This window comes from Canis lupus, chromosome 32 (genome assembly GCF_048164855.1).
Source record: "Canis lupus baileyi chromosome 32, mCanLup2.hap1, whole genome shotgun sequence".
In the NCBI taxonomy this organism is placed as follows: Eukaryota; Metazoa; Chordata; class Mammalia; order Carnivora; family Canidae; genus Canis; species Canis lupus.
In genome coordinates, this window is record NC_132869.1 from 5654806 (window position 1) to 5674264 (window position 19459).

At 43.9% G+C, this 19459-nt stretch overlaps 1 protein-coding gene across 4 annotated transcripts in view; it reads right to left on the reverse strand.

Moving 5' to 3' along the window:
- SCG5 (secretogranin V) overlaps positions 1-19459 on the reverse strand; it is a 53907-nt gene that overhangs the window by 13353 nt on the left and 21095 nt on the right. For all 4 annotated transcript variants that reach the window (XM_072808820.1, XM_072808819.1, XM_072808818.1 and 1 more), the window contains exon 3: positions 1559-1708. In XM_072808820.1, coding sequence (XP_072664921.1) covers positions 1559-1708 — 150 coding nt within the window. The remainder of the gene's footprint in view (positions 1-1558; positions 1709-19459) is intronic.

The following is a 19459-nucleotide window of genomic DNA, read 5'->3' on the forward strand; positions in this document are numbered from 1 at the left end:
CTGGGGAAAAACCTGAAAATTTACATTTCCTACGAGTTCCCAGGCAATGGTGATGCTGCTGGTCCTGGGACCACACTTTAAGAACCATATGCACCATAAGTACCATAAGTACCATATGACATCTAATCAATTTGACCAAATCCCCATGGAGACTGTTGCTCTTCAAATTCTGAACTTGTCTTTCCTCCCACCCGTCGAAAACCCTACGAACATGTACAATGTGGCCCAAGTAATGCTTCTGGGCAGTAATTCAAGTTTTCCTGAAGTCATGGCCCAGTATTCCTACACTGGCTAGGTCGGTCACAGCCAACCAGTCCGATTGTTTCAGAGGCTCTGTGTCCCATAGAAAACAGACACCTACCCTAAATGAAAGGAGGAACTTTCAGGGAAAGCCTCTTTCAGAGAAAGCCTGTATCACGTTTAGAAAATCTGAGAGGCCAATACTGTCAAAATTTTCAGAGCAAGGCAATATGTCATGGTGGTTGAGCACATGGTCTTGAATCAGGTTGACCTGGGTTTGAGTCTTGGCTCAGCTACTTGCTACATAGAGAAGCTTGGGCAAGCTATGCTCTGAGCTTCAGTTTCCATAAGTACAAAGTAGGGATAATAAATATCAACTATCATTACTGTAGGCTTGGAGAAAAAGACTACTCTGGTGCTGGAAGTTAACACAAGTCCAACGAGAGCGATGCATTATTTCCTAGTGGCAAAACTAATTCTAATCAGGATGCCGTTTAATGAGCCTTTACTTTGTGCAAGGTGCTACACTAAGTGGATGATGTCATTTAATTCCCACAACAAGCCCCATTTTGCAAATGAGGAAGCTGAGGTGCAAACTGGTTAATTAGCTTGTTCAAGGTCACACATATCTTGACCTTGGTACTGAATTCATGTAGTCTGAGTTTGGAGCCATTGCTCTTAGCCACCAAGGCTAGCTGCTCAAAGCCCACCATAAATGAACCACCATTCATTTTCTTTCTCATTAAGGAGTAGGAAAGTAGGAGGGATACACGAGAAGCAAAGAAAGTTTCAAGCTTCTCCCTTAACCAACTTCTTATCTTCCTGGATCCACTGTCTCTCATGCCACCTCCTGACCCCACAGAGATATTTTGGGGTAGATGCTGTTTATGACATAGTTAAAATGTCCATTGTCAAAGGAAGTAAGGAAAACAGATGGACATGGATAATCCACAAACTAGTAAGTTCCAAAGACACTAAAAGTGGGCAGCAGCTGTATCATAGAAAAAGCAAAAAGAAAAAAATTTTTCTCCATTTTAATTAAAAGAGTAGCAAGTGCAGAAAAAAAAAAAATCAATTCCTAAAGAGAGAATAAGATTGAAGGTAAAGCTTTGGCAAGGGAGTCTCATGTGGGTATATCTGACCTCCAGAATACACTGAGGGTTCTCAAATAAATTTCCCTTCCCAATCGACCTACAAATTACATAGGGGGTCATTAGAATAGAAATTCTATTTCTCAGAATATTTGTAGCTGACGTTAGACTTTGTAACTACCTCCCAAAGACTACTATCCACGAGAACCCAAGGACATACCCATTACCTGTTTTTCCAATGGGACAGGGATTTGGAGGGTCTGGGTAGCCCTGATCTTCACTAAAGTCCTTGGGAATGTTGTCACCAGTCAACTCTGCCACAATGTTTGGGATGTTGCCAAAAGGACCCAAGTGCTGAAGACCTTCATGAGCTCCACCTGCAAGGGAATCAGAGTAGTCCCCTTCAGTGCAATCCCATTCATTTCAACTAATATTTATTCAGGCAAAGCTCTGTGATCCATGCCAGAGAAAGAGTAAGTAATTAAATAGTTCCTGCCCTTTAGGGCTTAAAACATTAATTGTGCAAACAGACATACACTGTCCATGTAGCATTTCCCAGAAGGCACATTAGGGACGCACCCTGATAGAAGTGTTAATACAGCATCCTGGGAGCATGGGGAAGGGAGGGTTTCATTTGGCTGAGAGGAGGGGGAGGGCTTCCTGGAGGAGCTAGAACTCAAGGGGCACATGGGGGCCGAGGGGGGCGGATAGAGGGAGGCAGCCACAGCTGGATAGGATAGGCCAAAAGACAACACTTCTCCAAAAAAAATTTAAAAAGTCATTGTCCTTCTGCTGTTCTGGAGCAACCACTTAAACCTTAGTATATTTACTTTGATCCTTTTTCCTCTGCGTATCTTTTTATACTTATGTGTTTATTCAGTTTTATTTAATATTAAAGCCCAAGCATCTTCCCATGTGGCTGCGTGGTCTCTCATCACATAATTATAAATGACTATGTTGTTTTTCTATCCAGTGGCTGTACCACAACATATTAATCATTCCCCTATTGTGGGACATTTAGTGTTTCCCAATTTACTCTTAGGGATTTAATTTTTTCCCATGTTTTGGATTAATATTTCTCAGGATAGATTCCCAGAAGTTAAATTACTGGGTCAAAGGCTATATATATTTTTATGGCTCTTTATATTATATTGCCAAGCTGTTTTCCACCCTGGAAAAGGAGATACCAATTTGTAAAATAACGTCCACAAAATAAGAGAATACCATTTTTACAACATCTCTACCAGTACTGGGTTTTATAAAAATAATGTTTATGTTTTCCTTGCTAATTTAAAAGGGGTTTAGAAAAATTAATGTCTTATTTTGAATGTCTTTGATTACCAGCTCAGTCAATATATTTCTATGTGTTTTTAAAAATATTTTATTTATTTATTCATGAGAGAGAGAGAGACACAGAGAGAGAGAGAGAGAGAGAGGCAAAGATACAGACAGAGGGAGAAGCAGGTTCTATGCAGGGAGCCCGATGTGGGACTTGATCCGAGGACCCCAGGATCACGCCCTGGGCCAAAGGCAGGCACTAAACCACTGAGCCACCCAGGGATCCCTCTATGTGTTTATTCACTAGCTTTAATTGCAAGTTGTCTTTATGCTCTTGGAATTTTATTTTATTTTACTTTTTAAAAGTTTGTTTGTTTATTATTTATTTATTTATTTATTTTTTTATTTGAGATAGAGCACACGCACACATAAGCAGTGAGGAGGGGCAGAGGGAGAGGGAAAAGCAGACTCCTTGCCTAAGCAGGAACCCTGGTGCAGGGCTTGAACCCAAGACCCTGGGATCATGACCTGAGCCAAAGGCAGACGCTTAACCAACTGAGCCGTCCAGGTGCTCTATGTACTCTTGGAATTTTAATTTTTCTCTTATCAGTTTGCATGAACATTTCACATAATAAAGATAACAAGACTGGCTGTTATATCTCCCGCAACCACTTTCAGGTTTTCTCTGATTTGGAATTCTGATTATTAAAGCAATATATTGCAAACATAAGTTTTTAATATGTATGTAGTCAGATCTGTTGCTCTTAGTCTCTGTGATTTCTTCTTGTCTTTCTAAATTTATGAAACGGTTGCCCTTTCAAAAGTACCACCAACATTTGGATATTTTAGTTTTTCTTTTTACTTTTCTTTTAGTGCATGTAAAATAATTAACCAATTATCCTACCAGCAATTAGGTAAGTAATTCTGTCTTTCCTGTTCAGAAGTTTAATCTACCAGCAGTAGAGCAGACTATTTCTTGGAATGAATTTCTATTTAATAATGTCCTGGGACAGACATAGCTCCCTCAATGTATAATCACCCTGTACATCCTATATATGAAGGGCCAACTCAAAATCAAGTTGGCTCAGTTGGTTGGTGTACATGAATTTAGAGCCAGCCTCTAAAGAGCCAGGCTGTGATGGCCACACTTCCAGGAGAAGGCTCCATATTTTGGGAGTTAGGGCACTCATCTTGTATAACAGTCATATTCCCATCTCCACGGAAGCACACTCTTGCCAACAGGTTATATTATTTAAGTCCAGCTGGATGAGGCACCATTCTCTTCTGGATGAGTTGTGTCAAGGTTATTGCTCTGACACTTGCTTTTTTCACTTTTTTGACTGAGCCAGATCCCCTTTGGAGTGACACACTTCTTTTTCTTTCGGTGATATTAATATTGTCAGTAGGGTCACCGTTAGATCTTAGCATCCTGGGAATCACATTGTCTTTGAAGTGACTTTGTAGCAGTCTGTCTTAATTTATTATGTCACTTTAAAAATGATCCTTAGAAGAATAATGGCACCTCCTTTAATTTCAAATTCTTTAGCTCCCAAAATATAGATATCATCAAGTGGCTGCGTTGTTTCATTCACATTTATATTATATTTCATGCTTTGTGATGGGAGTGAGTAGCCTGTAAAATTTCTGCATTAAAAAAAGGTATTTTTGGAAAATGTCCACATGAATATTTAAAATAAGATGCAATTATCATAATCTATTACACTCTTACTGTTTAATCTATCCTAATTTGAGGGCTATTCGTTAAAATCTATTTAATTTGAGGGCACCTGTGTGGCTCACTCGGTTAAGCATCCGCCTTCAGCCCGGGTCATGGTCCCAGTGTCCTGGGTTGGAGCCCTGCATCAGGCTCCTTGCTCAGCTGGGAGCCTACTTCCTCCTCTCCCTCTGCCTGCCATATGCTCTCACTGTCTCTCTCTGTCAAATAATAAAATCTTAAAAAAAAAAATCTATTACTACCAATAAGTCTCTCAGTCTCTTATTCCTCGCTGTTCTTGCTTTAGCATTCTGATGCTATGAGAGTTGCCATGTTTGAGAGTATAAATTCATTTTAATTGTGTTATTAATTGGCTATTAAGTAAAAAGTTCATTGACAGATCATGTTTCTTCCATTAGCATGGCTGCTCCTCATTCTGTTGTTTTGCTTGGTAAATCTTTGATCTTTCTTTTTATTTGTAACTTTCTGTATCTTTCTGATGGTTTTCCCAATTCCTACTGTGGGGCCTGCCTTCAGAGACAGTCAAGGGATCCTTGTCTATTACCCCAATCAGTAAACCCAAGCCTTGCAAAAGGTTAAACAGATTGATCAGTACACTTTGTATTGATCTGCCTGAAGCTTTGTACAATCTTGGCAACGTAGCCACTACTGTGTTCCTATAGGGCATCCTCTCTGGTGTGTCAATACATGTCTGGACTTTTGAAAGCACCCTCGCCTTAAGTGCCAGGAATTATCCAACTTGGCTGAAGGGAGAATGCATGTCTTTTTAATGCTCCATTAGTAATTAATGAAGGAAGCACACACAGTTTCCTTTATGGAAGGCCTGCCAAGTCTCTGTTTACCTCTGTGCGCCAGTGCCATTAAAATGAATGCAGCACTTGTTAGGGAGCAGCAGCTGTTTAGTACCAGGCAGATACACTGTAACACAGGCTCTTTTAAAACTATATTTAATGACATCAAGAAATCAAGAAACACTGAGGTAGGAACGGGAGGAGATAACACAGAAGTAACACATGCTATCTTTTGCCCTCTAGGAGCTTGAATTTTATGGGCAAGAAACCACATATAGGAAATAATTAGAAAATGATCTACTTGGGTATGCAGCCAAATGCTAGTTATCTGGTTCATTATGTTTAAATTTATGTTAGTTTATTGTACTTGAAACCAAGTCAATCAAAATGTTATGATGCCATGGATGCTCTTTGTTCTATTTGTTGCAGTCTCAACCAAACATGTATTTTAAAATCATTAATTAGTTTAAAAATATGTATTGAGCACATACTACACATATCAAGACCTAGACTAAGTGCTAGAACTAGGTATGGGGGGCCTGCTTTCACAGAGTTTACAGTCCATGAAGACACACAGAGAATACATTGGAAATGCAGAGTTGTAATGAATTTATAATATAACTGGGACACAGCAAGATATCACAGGCATGAGCAGAGAAAAATCTAACCCAGAGGTGGGACATGGAGGACTTCTCGCAGGAAGGTACTGCAAAAGACAAATGTAAAAGATATGGTTCCTGCCCTCCAACTGGTTTTTCATTCTAGATCATTCTTCAAAGCGAACACAGTAAGCCTGTGGTATATGATAAAACACATCCCCTGACATAATTCATTATGGTATAGACTGTAAATGATGTAGAAATTCAGGAAACAGGGAGCCTGCCAAGAAAACATCCATGGAAGAGGTAACCACTGAATTGGAATCATCAAAGACAGGATCCATCCTTACAGGGGGCAAAGAAAGAAAACAAAACAAAACAAAAACACAAGTGAGAGCACAGAGGTAGGTGTAAGCAAGGAATGTGTGAGCATCAAGTGATGAGCACTGTTGGGGAAGAGAGGAGCTGGATGGGAAAGGAGAAAGCAAATGCCAAGCAGAAAAGTGTGAATTAATATAGTAATAAATAACAACCAAACTTTCTGGGCAGGAGAGCAACGTAATAATTAAACAGAATGTTAACTTAGCAGCAATTTAAAGCCCTTGTTCCCATCTAAGGATGCATATCAGAAGCACTTGTGGCATTTTTTAAAAATTCCAATGCCCCCTACTCCAGAGCCACTGTATCTGAGTGTCCTTCTAAAGACCACTGTACTGGGGCACCTGGGTGGCTCAGTGGTTGAGTGTCTGTGTTTGATTCAGGTTGTGATCCTGGGGTCCTGGTTCAGGTTGTGATCCCGGGGTCCTGCAGCGGGGAGCCTGCTTTTCCCTCTGCCCATGTCTCTGCCTCTCTGTGTGTCTCTCATGAATAAATAAATAAAGTCTAAAAAAAAAAAAATGACCACTCTACAAAGGTAGATTGGAAGGAAGTTCAAGAAGTCCTGCTGTAAGGCTATTGTTGAAACTCAGAGGTGGAGCAATGAGGTTAGGGGTTAGGATAGCCACCACAACAGTAGAAAGAAGAGAGATTTCAAACAGTGCACAAGGGAAAGAGGAGTCAAAGTCCATGAGCTTTCCAAAGTGTAGAGGCCCCCAACTGAGGAAAATAATCCTATTGGTAAAGACAGAATCTTTCACTACAGCTTTAAAATTATTTCAGGCAATTAATTCTAACCTGTGAAGATGCTTTGTTTCCATCACAGCCTTAGTACTCCACTAATGTCTCTGTACTAAAGAGAAAATATTTAATTCTTGCCAAATAGGCTCAGTTTTGTTTATATAAACTTTGCTTTCTTTAATGCAGTTGGTACCATGCAGCTGTTTATTCTCAAGCTGTAGGCCATCGGTAGGTTTTCTTTGCATCGTTAGGGCAGTAAATTGGCAATTGGTTATAGCGTTCAGAGGCAAGGGAAGCAGGGCATGGGGAAGAAGAGGGAAAAGACCCAGGTTCGTCTGATCCAGGCCAGCACTCTTAAATCTTCTTGGCTTGCATTGAAACCTTACATAAAAATCTGTTGAGGCACTTTTCTCCATCTTGGGGGATTCCTCCAACAGCTTTCAGCCCTTCTCTGCATTCCTCCCTTGCCTTGTGCCTACATTCTCTCTCCTCTGCATGTCTCCTTTAGATTGGTAATTCTGCTGTTTCAGCTGGCTATCTAGTCAACATCAGTTCTTGCTCTGCCACCCATGGACTTGTGCATCTCAACATGGCAGCTTCTAGCAGGCTTCCTGATGACCCCCAGCTGGCCCCACATCCCCATTATTTGTTCATCCAGGAAAGGGCACTAGCTTTTCTGGTTAATTTAAAACGGCTTTGGTTCCAAAGCCATTTTCTTGCCTTAGCGATTCTGGAGATCAGTTGCCAGTATCTAGTAAATGAAAATATGAAAATTTAATACCTAGTGACCTCCCAAAATCTACTTGGCTTCAAATTGTTGTTTGTGTGTGTGTGTGTGTGTGTGTGTGTGTGTGTGGTATCAGTTGAGATGTTTAGTTATACAGTAGAATAAATCTCTGGTATTGTATTTTATCTTGATGTAATTTGACGCTCCTAAATGTAATGCATTAAAAAAAATCTGAATGCAGTAAAGTTTCCAATGATAGTGACATTTCACTTATTTCTTTCCTGGAGAATGTAGTTTTCCATATACTATCTGCATCACTGAAGCATCCTCTTTAACATCAGGATTCACTTATTTAACCATTTTAAAGGATAAGTTTCAGTATGAATTTTAGGAAAAGACTTTAAACAGCAGCTTTGGGATATGACTTTCCCTCCTTTTGATAATCTGGGACTATTACTGGCAGTATCAGTGACTACATGGTGTTGTAGCGGTGTGTTTTCAGTGTAGGGAAGTGCACACAATGATATCACCCTATTACATGGTCCCAGCTACAATGGCTTTTACAGTTCTTGATCTCTTCCCTCTTTGTAAGCTAATAATAATCCTAGTGATCCCAGATCCTTTTCATAATGAAGCACTTACATATATAAATAAAGAGTGGGCCTAGGCCTTGCAAATCCCCTCTTTTAATTTGCTTTGTTGCACATATAAATCACATGAGGATCCTGTCAAAATACATGTTCTGATTAACAGGTGAAAGGGCGCCTGAATCTCCGCATTTCTAACCAGCTCCCAAGTAATAATGATGCTGTCAGCCCACACCACAGTTCCAGTAGCAAGGGGCTAAAAAATGAGAGCCTGAGTCATTCAAATTCTATAGAGAATGAGATTATATAATCTGTGAGAGAGACCTTAGGGGTAATGATCTTGGTTCATGGAATTTGTGACGTCCAGGGTGGCTGCTGAGAGGCTTTCTAAAATTCACTTGAGGTTTCAGATTGAGCAGCTGTGGCTACCGTTGACATCCCTTTATTTTAGGTTTTATTCTAATAATAGAGGCACTTGTTTATATTTCACAAGGAAAGAATCCCACTGTACCCTTTCTCACTCAAACGAATTCTGTGAGAATTAGAAGTAAATACCACCACCTGAAGGTTATGTTGGCACATACAAGCCACGTTCTTCACAGAGCCTGATGACCGCACACCGTAATGCAGGAGTCCCTCCTGGCTGGGACTGCTGGGGACAGTTTTGGTGAAAGTCAAAGCTGGCGGGAAATGAAGATCAATGTGGTCCTGCACCACTATCTCCTTTTTGTACTGTTACTGTTTCCGATAGTTTCAAAGTCCCTTTATATCCTCATTAAAGATGTTTGGTGAGGTCTGTAAGACAAGGATGACTACTCAGGGGGCTCCTGGGGGGCTGAGCCGGTGGAGCTTTTGCCTTGGGCTCCTCCCTCTGCCTGTGTCTCGGCCTCTCTGTGTCTCTCATGAATAAATAAATAAAATTAAAAAGACAAAGAAAGAATGACTACTCATTAGTGAGAAAGTGGGTCCCTGGAGATTTAACCCGCCTGAAGCCGCACAGCAGGTAGGCGCTGATGGGAGCCTGGGATGGGGGCCCTTCCTGCTCCCGCCGTCAGCTCGGCCGCAGCAGGGCTGGCGGGTGACCGTGGAGCACGCGGGCCTGTCTCGGGGCTCCCGCTCCGGCCCAGCTGCCCCAGCCCTGGGCGGTCGGCTCCGTGGTGCCCGCAGCCCCCCGGCCAGGCTGAGCGGTGAAGGAGGATCGTGGCCGGCCGGGGCCCAGGAGCCAGGCCGCAGCCCTGCAGAAGGGCAGCTCCGAGCGGAGGTGGCGGGGCTGGCGCTCCCCTGAAAGCACAGGGTGGCACAAACACTCCGCAGAATCCCGGCCCGGCCCGCACGGCCACACAGTCAGGCATAGAGCCAGCCGGGGACAGAGGGCCAGGCAGTGCCCCTCACCCCCAGCCCCAGGGTCGCAGGCGGGACGCGAGGGTGGGCGCCCCAGGTGGCCCCAGGGGTGACCAGGAGCCCGCGTGCCAGGACATCCTGAGGCCCAACCGGGGTGGGCCTGCTGGCCCCACAAGCCTTCTCGCCCCCACTCGAGGTAAACACAATACCCTTTACACCAGGCACTGCCACTTCTCCAGGATGGGAGGACCAATCCGTCACCCCCTGTCCAACCTGTCCAACCCACACCCGGCCTCCTCCTTGGTGCTACTTGCCACTGAGGCCGGGAGCAAGGACACAGGAGCACGGAGAAAAGCCAGAGAAAAACATACAACTGAGCCCTTCTTAACCAGCTGGGAGGGGAGGCAGGGAGGAACACCTGAAAAAAAAATGGCCAACTTAAGGGTGGGATTTTAAAATGTGAGATGTCTAATATTCATGTTTCTGCTTCCTTCAGGCCAAATAATTTAAACGAGCTAAAAAGAAGCAAAAAAAAAAAAAGAGTAATTTCATGTCCCTCCCCAAAATTAACTCCATATGAAGGTATTTTTGCCTTGATTCCCGGTAAGAAATGACAGTCTCAAAATTCAAACATGTCATTGAAAAGCAACTAATGTTCATTTACTGAGGACCCACAGAAAGGAGAGCGTCGTTTATACAAAGAACCGTTTATAGCTTCCCATTGTTAAGACCCTGGGTTCAAGTCTGCATTGGGTCACACTTCTGAGGACATCTCAATCTCTCTGGATATCAGTTTGCTTCTTCTGAACTTGGGGACAGTATGCTTGTAGGGGCTGGGGTGGGGAGGTCAGGAGGTCAGGACACCTGGGTGGCTCAGCGGTTTAGCGCCTCCCTTCAGCCCAGGGCGTGATCCTGCAGTCCTGCAATGGAGTCCCGCATCGGGCTCTCTGCATGAAGCCTGCTTCTCCCTCTGCCTCTTTCTGCGTCTCTCATGAATAAATAAATAAAATCTTTAAAAAAATCAAATAAGAAATCATATGCAAAATGCTTAGCTCACTCCCTAGTAGGTAGGCAATAAGCACTCTCTAAGCGTTTACTGCTTTCCTAACAGCACAATTACCAGAGCCCAAATTACCGAACCTCTGTATTCTTCACTCTGATGACCACAGTCCTGTATTTGGGGCCGCGAGCAACAGGGCCTCACAATAGTTGAACTTCTTCTTGACAGCAGTGCCTTCTTATTCACTGAAAACTACGTACCTAAGTAACTAAGTACCTAAAAATTTAATACCTGGACTCATCCTACTCGAGGTGTTCAGGGCAGGTATCCTCCACTGTTGCCCAGGTGACATAATCCCTTCTCTGAAGGATGTGTCCTCCGGGTATAGGGGGCCAAGCGCGTCCACATAGTCACACATCTGGTGTAGGTGCCCGTTTGTGAAGGAGACCATGAGCACCTCGGGGACAGAGAAGTACGTGTCCTACGATGAGACGATGAATGAAGACTCATTTACAATTAGAGATGGGTGTTATGGTCTCAGCCTCCTCCTCCTTGGTAATGGAGCTTTGCAGGCGTTTAGAATGGTGAGGACTCTTGTTGCAATATCCACATTCTCTAAACCCATGACAAGTGACCCCAAAGCAGACAGCATTTGGTAATTGAGAAAAACAAAGGAATGATTCTATCTCTGCTGAAATTCAGGCTTATTCATTGATGTGCCCTGGGGCAGCTGGTCCCAGCAGTTTGCAAGAGCCCTCCTAAGGCCCTGAGCACCAGCCTGGTTTCTCACAGGGACTTCCCCACGCAGCCCACATCCTCAGCAAACACTGCGCACTGCGCCGGCCTCACCGTGAAGGTGCAGGAGAGGTCTGAATCCAGCTGAATGTGCTGGCAGATAAGCAAAATAAAAGTCATTGTTCGAATACTCTGTCTTGAAAGGCATTTGTTTTCATTTCTTTCCTTTCTTCTTCTGCTTTCTTCCACCACCACCCACCCTCCCGCCCAAACTAGGATCTAAAAAAACTCAGGCTCCTTTAGGACAGAAAGCAACATTATCATCATCTAGTCGGAGGCACGCTAACAGTGAAGGCAGAAACTCGGAGGCGAAGTGTCCTGCATCTGTGGTTTTCACATCTACATATGGTCCCAATTTAGGATCACAAGCAGAGTGGTTTATTTTAGAAAAGCTTTTTAGATCACATTTAAGGTATTTTGCTTAGGCATTGCTTGCTTTTCAAAAGAAGAAAATGTGTATTTTTTTCCAAAGTGGTGTTTGTTTTGACTGTTTGCTCATTTGCAAAAGTTCGAATTTTATTCTGTGAATTTGACTAATTCTCCTACAGCAGCCACAAGCCCCAGCCCTCCCCGAAGTATGCACACAAAACCCCAAATTAGAATAAAATACATTAATTTGAAAATGAGGCATTTGCAGGATAGCTGTGAATTTTGTAGGTTTTTGAAAAAGTCACTTTAATAGGTAATTTGCAGTAGCACTTCCTTCCTATAACTCTATTTGCTGCCTGAAGGGAAGTCTCTATCTGGCAATTTGTATGGAGGCCAAGTGGGTTTCTGTACTGAGGCTAAGGTCCTTTAAAACCTTTATTCTATGATTCTTGCTGAAATTATATGACTTAACTGGGAGTCAGAGTTGAGTTTCAATAAGGGATACCCCTTATTGTTGGAAAAATAATGTGATATTTATTTATTTGCTTGTTTGTTTTTAAAGATTTTTGTTTATTTATTCATGAGAGACATAGGTAGAGGGAGAAGCAGGTTCCCGGCAGGGAGCTCAGTGTGGGACTTGATCCCAGGACCCCAAGGTCATGCCCTGAGCCGAAGGCAGGCACTCAACCACTGAGCCACCTGGGTACCCCATAATGCGACATTTAAAAAAAATTGTGGTAGGGATTGAGATTGGGCTACGACATGAAGAAAACCATAAACAAGATATAAACTTGGGCCCTCGAGGACCTGGTCCTGTCTCAAGTCCTACTGTCTCCAAATATTTAAAGCTCCCAATTCCATTTTTCTGAAATTCCACTTACAGACGACATCCTCTGCCCAGAGCCAGCTCCCCACATCTCTGTTCTCGAAGGTGTGGCAAGTCTCATTCCTTTGGGTATGGTTTTCTGCTAACGGGGTAACAGGCACTAATTAACACGTGGTCCTCTGCCCCTGTCAATTTCTGGGGTAACCACTGTGACCTAATGTAGTGCCTTCCCTCTCAGGCACCCCAGGCCCCCTGGTGTAGCAGCTAGAGACCAGGGGCCAGCACAGGCTGCGGGGCGAGGACAAAGAAATGAACACCAGGAGGATAGCAGAGGCCAGAGCAGAGCAAGGAAGTGGTCGGGAGGTTTACAATTAGTGATGGGGTGTGCAAGGAGCTAGCTTCTGACACAGAGGCTGACGGGGGGCTGCAGAAGCCTGGGCCACGAGAGGACATAACACCAAGCCACAGGGCAGCGGAGTGCCCCAGTGCCCCAGAGCTCCTTGGTGGTTCCATTGGAGGCTGCACCCTCCCAGCCAGCCTGGGAACACAGGGAGCGGAGAGGAAGGGGTGAGTAGGGCATGGCAGGGACTCAGATGGGCCCTTCTGGAAGCGGGACCTTCTGGAAGCGCTGGAGGCGGAGGGGCGGAGGGGGGCTGTGGGGCCGGCCCAGAGCCCCCCTGCCAGGAGGCCCGCTGTGGGTGGGGGGGTCCCTTCTCAGGCTCTGGGCTGGCCCAGGGAGCGGCACCCTGGCTGGACTGGGCATGAGGCTCAGAAACACAGTTCCTTCTACTCCTTTGTGAATTAAGACAAGGGGACGGACGTGATGTGAGTCAGGGGAGGTCTTCCGGAACAGGACAAAGAAGGTCTCCCTCAGCCTAACTAATTGGCACTCGCATTGATTATTGATCTCCTATCCCCCTTTTTCCACTGGAACCTGCTATAGATAAGCAAGTGTCTTCCATAAATAGCTGATGTAAAGGTTTGTTTTGGACAAACGGTGATCTCCTCATAGGTCACTCTTTTCTGTTTCTGATTTTCTAGTCATTATTACCTCTTCCTTCTTTGTTTTTAATTCCAGCCTTGGGAAGGGAAAGCAGGTGGTGTGTCTGCGGGTCGGGGAGATCACTCAGATGAAATCTACAAACCTCTGGGATAGTTTTTTGGCCTGTAGGTTTCCCACCTCACACAAATATTCCCAACTTCTTCCTTTTGCACCCATGTAATAATCTCTGCCTAGTATTACTCATTGAGAATAAGACAACATCAAAAAAATGAAAACCAGGGGAGGTGGGTGGAAGGGTAGGGGAACTGGTGACTACATGTTGGCAAACTGAATTTAAATAAAATGTAATCTTTGAAAAAATAAATAAAAACAGAGGCACCTGGATGGCTCAGTGCAGTGTTTTCTCTTCGGCTTGGGGTCCTGGGCCTGACTCCCGCATCGGGTTCCCCACGGGGAGCCTGCTTCTCTTCCCTCTGCCTGTGTCTCTCGTGAATAAATAAATAAAATCTTTAAAGTAAATAAAAACAAAACAAAACAAACAATGGAAACCGCTTAGCTCCTCACTGAGCACCAACTAAGTGCCAAGCACCATACCTGGGGTGAGGGTCCAGCAGCAGGGTGAAGGAGACACAGGGCTGCTGGGTCAGGAGGTTGCAGAAGTGGCTTGCAATTCACATGGATGGATCTAGAAGGGAGGCCTCTGGGATCATATACCCAGTGAAGCACTCCCTGTGGTAGACACTGGAATTATGACTCCTGTGCTTCTTTCCAACCTTAAAAATGGCAATTCTTCTTACCCACAAATGGTAATGGGGGTAAAGAAAGTATAGCTCAAAATTGCAAATAAATCCAGACTTAATGATCTAACACATATATTTGTAAGGCATTTTTTAAAAATCGCTTTAAAAATAATTTTTAAATTTAAAAAATTTTAAATTTAAATTTTTAGTTGAGAGTATAGGCTCCCCACCTTACCCTCAACTAAAACTTTACCTATAAGTACTGGTGGGGAACAATGTTGGCCTGGGTAAATTTCACCATCCCTTGTTACTTAGAATAACTCGCAGTAGCACCATCTGGGGTAAAATATAAATGTGAGCTACACAGTTAAGCTCAGAATGTCTAGTACCCTCATATCCAAAAGTAAAAAGAAACAAGTGAAATTAAGTTTAATAACTTATTTATCGCAGTATAGCCAAATTATTATCATTTCAACATGCAATCAGTATGAAGAATGAGTGATGAGATATTTTGCATTTTTGTTGCACTCCTTCCCAAACCCGATGTGGAGTCTATACTTAAGGCCCATGATGATTCAGACCAGTGATAGTCCGAGGGTTTAGTAGCCCCAGGCGGCTGGTGACCGTTTGGGACAGCTCGGGCACACAGAGCAAGCCTGGTGGGCAGACGCACGGGCTCTGCTGTGATCCATCTGCTGGAATCTGAATCTTGGCTCCCCTCACACTAGCTGTATGAACTTGTCTGTAAAATGAGGACACAAGTAATGCCAATTCAAGGGGGTGGTATGAGGATAAAATAAAATAGTCCTTGTAAGGCTCTCCACATGGAATCTGGCAAATATTAAGTGGCTGTCCTTTTACAATGCACGATTAAAAACTTATGTGATCCTGGGCAAATCGTCTCACCTATTTGAATATTTGTTTTCCTTCTCTGTAAAACAGGGGTGATAATAATACTTCATTGAGCAGATTAACTGGTACAAACATAGCACTTAATAAATGTTCACTTCTTTCCCCTTGGATTCAGAGGTCAATAAACAGAGACATAGCCAAAGGGTCAGCGGAGTGGTAACAGAGGTAAATGGGCCTGGATAATTGGCAAAGTGCATAGTCACAAGGTAGCCATGTTACAGCAAGCATCCGGAGGGCTGCAACCTACCTCGGGCAGCCTGAGCGAACCCACCAGATGTGGTCCTTACGTAGTCGCTTTGCTAGAAGCTATAGACCAGCAAGCAGGTTCCTGGATTCATAGGCCAACGGAGGGCTCTTCTATGACATATCCCTGCACATACCTAATTCTGTATTTTAAAATCATAGCCATGACTCGGCTCCCTGATGTTAAGAAAATAGGAAAGAAACCAGATAAACTATTTGTTTATTAGAGAATTCAAACTCTCTAATGGTAACGGCCTTGACTGCTTTTCTACTCATAAGCTTGCTTTTGCGTATTTAGTGGCTTGTACAAGATTTTGAGAAGGAAGACTTAAAAATTTTAATTAAAACCATACCCTAATGATCCTTCTGCTCTTCTGTATATTTGTTTGTTTTTTCTTAGGATTGATTTGTTAAGAATTTTGGAATTACTGGAGAAGAGCTTTTGAGGATGGCTGAAATCATGACTCAAAGCAGGGAGGGATGCAATAGTGATGGGATTGGTTGTGACATCAGAAGTAGCAGGCCATTCCTCAACTAGTCTGGGAATCCTCCGTGCTGCCCTAAAAGATGTTGTAAACCCTTCCCAGGCTTTAATACCCCTTTGTGCTTTAACATTCCAGAAGGTCTGTGTCCAAATGACAGTAAAACTTCCATGAAAAACAACATGAGTTCTGGGAGATACTGAGGACCTCATCTACTTCTCCTACCAACGGAAAGGGAAATACCGGTAAGACACAAACAATCCTTGGTTTTACCGAAAGGGACTTATGACCTTGCAGCTCTGGCACTGCATTCACCCACAGGAATTCAATAAAAACTAAATGTAACAGTAAAAAATGAAATAGAGCAAACATCACAAAAACACCTTCCGCTAAACTCATTCCACTCTTAACCCTAGATTTATTTCTATCTCCATGTTTTATCTTTCAGAAAGCAGCAAAAACCAAGATTTTTTTTAAATACAGGAGCTGATGTTAATGTGATCAGTTAAATAAACAGAATTATGTAAAGATGTCTTACCAAAATGGAAATACAATAAATTTCTTGAGAACATGCACAGAGCTTACTCAGGATCCTTATGCTATTCTAGTTGTTTCAATGGCATTAGGTACATTTTGGGGAAAAGTGGCTGTGATAATTTCAAGCTGGTGATCTGAGATTTAAGGGACTTGGTAGGGGCAGTGCCCAGCTGTAGGAATGTCATTTAAACCTTAACAGGTGTTCCATCCAGAAACCCCAAAGGGTTTGACTCATGTTGAGGTCCATTCCCCACTGGATAGAGGGAAGAGAATGTCTGAGGAAGAATACTCTCTGAGACCAAAACTGGGAAGAGAAACAGAGGCTGGGATCCAGAGGTGCCCTGGCCCAGACCACAGTTCCACAGCTGGTGAGGAGGACTGGTGCCAGTGCCTTCAAGCCTCATCTCCTCAGCAGGACTCCAGCTTCCGTCCCTTTCTCTGCCCCCTTCATCATGCTTTCTGTAAAACGGTCTCTCAACATATATTTGTTGACAGGATGGCCCCCATCCTGTGCGGCTGGAGGTAACTGTTTTTCAGCAGGACGCACATTATTTACGTACATCGAAGAACTCAGGAGAACACATATACGTCCAGGGATGCTGCTCCGACTATTGCTAGAGGTGAATTTACAGCGAAGTGAATGAAGTGTAAGATTCAGAGCCCCTCATGTGCCCAGATGGCTTCCAAAGCCTTGGATTTAATCTTGCCTTTGGAGCTTTGTATTATTTTTCTTAAATAGTGTTTCTAAATTGCATAAGCTTCAGGCCTCACAGAACTTGGATCTCCTCTGGGCTGTTCTTAAAAACCATCCACGAATGCCATCTTGGATTCTTCATCTGTCATCATTGTAACTCCTACCCATCCAAAGCAAATATAAATCAATTAGGTCTGTAACATTGGACAAATTAGGCCTGGGTTTCCTCACTTCTGAAAATGAAAGGCGGTTGGATAGGATTCCTCAGATCCCCAAAGAGAGAGAGACATGGGGAGAAGCAAGGCATGGTGGGAAAAGAGAAAGAGGCAGAGGATCCCACCCTAGCCCCAGTCCCAGCTGCTCTAACAGCAAGGGCATGGCCTTCAGAGAGGAACCTCCGCTCTCAAGGCCACATCTTCTCCACTGTGAAACAGCAGGTGGACAGATGCTCTCTAACATCCCGTGCTGACCGATGACTCAATACCCTGCCCATGCTGTGTGCCATACCTCACACCCTGCTCTCGCCAGATGTCACAACGGCCCCTGAGGGCATTTGGTGCAACGTTCTGGTGAGTCTCAGACTTCTAATTTGGTGTTCCTTCTGCTATACCACAGTGCACATACTTGCCAGCTGAACGGTAAATGAGGCTGATGTCATTGGCTTTGCTGGCCTTCAAATATGCACTGTTGTCATGCTGAGTCAAAGATGACACTGACATGAACCAGCGCTGTAGCATGCGACATGGCAGGCGATGAAGGTAGGGCCTCTCCCTGGAGAGACGCTGGATTTAGAGCTGCAGCTGCTAGAACCAGTCTGCAGGGAAAGGCCACGTCACTCCCATGTCTCTTTTCAAAACCAGGTCTCCTTTGCTTCACTATGTGACTGCCTGTTGCTTACTGCTGACAGCTAAACTATCAGTGGAATCACCTGGAGCATCCCCCAAAAGAGAAAAAAGAGAAAGAAAGAAAGAAAGAAAGAAAGAAAGAAAGAAAGAAAGAAAGAAAGAAAGAAAGAAAGAAAGAAGAAAGAGAAAAAGATAAAGAAAAAGATAAAGAAAAGAAAAAGAAAAAGAAAAAGAAAAAGAAAAAGAAAAAGAAAAAGAAAAAGAAAAAGAAAAAGAAAAAGAAAAAGAAAAAAAAAAAATCCTAAGCAGCACAACTTCCCAGAACCACCAAATTTAAATTCCTGGACTATTTACTGGGGGTCAGGAACTGCTACTGGTCTAACAGCTTCCAGGTGATTCTTACTATCTATCAGGTCAAAAAAATGCTGTTGTAGGTAGTTGTCTCCGTCCTAACGGGCCTGGAAATGCCATGGCACTTGAAATAGTTCATAGCGCTACCCCTGATGCCTCATGCCACGAGGTAAACTGGGGTAGTGTTGACTGGTGCAGAAAACGGCCCTATCACAGGAGACCACCTATTGTGTGTGTTATAATTTACATGAATTTGTACATTCATATGAAATGTCCAAAGTAGGTGCATTCTTGGAGACAGAGATTGGCTTAGTGGCTACCAGGGTCTGGGGGAAGGGGCAGCCGGGATGGGGTGGGGAAGGGTGGGGAGATGGGGGGCATGATGGCAAAGGGGAATGGAATTTATGGGAGTGGGACAAATCTCACACACACACACAGGTGCAGTATGCCAACCTGTAACCTCGGTGGTTACAAACACCTCACTCACGAATGTCCTATGCATGTGACTGGCCCTCGGCCTCCTTACCCCTCACCCACCTTCTGACCACTTACTAACCTGCTACCCCAGCGGGCCCACACCCGCGAAACCAAATCCCCCTGGGCGGGTGGCGCCACCTGGTGGCCACCCCTGGGCTCAGTCTGCGTGTGGGCCTCATGCACAAGCCATGCTCCCCTTTCTTCTGAGTTCAGCTAGATAACCCACAGCTGACACACAAGCACTCCCTTCTCTCTCTTCTCCCAACCCTTGCCGTGCCTCTCCCTCTCTCGCTACTTAAAAAGCGTATAAGGAGCTTCAGCTCTCAACTCTGAGCTGTGGAAAAAGCAGCAAATCTTGAAGTGGTGATGTGCCACTTGGATTACCACTTTAGATCAACTAAACCAACAATGCCTCTCACCAACAAATACTTTGGAGAATAAGAAAAGTAAATAGCTATGTAATAGATGGAAAGATGGTCAGAGTTTTTTCAAAGATTTATTTTTTTAGAGAGAGAGAAAGAGAGAGTACATGTATGAGCAGGAGGCGAAGACGGAGGCAGAATCTCAAGCAGACTCCGCGCTGAGCACAGAGCCCAAATTAGGGCTCGATTCCATGACCCCCCCCCAGATCAGGACCTGAGCTGAAATCAAGAATCAGCACTCAACCAACCGTGAGACCC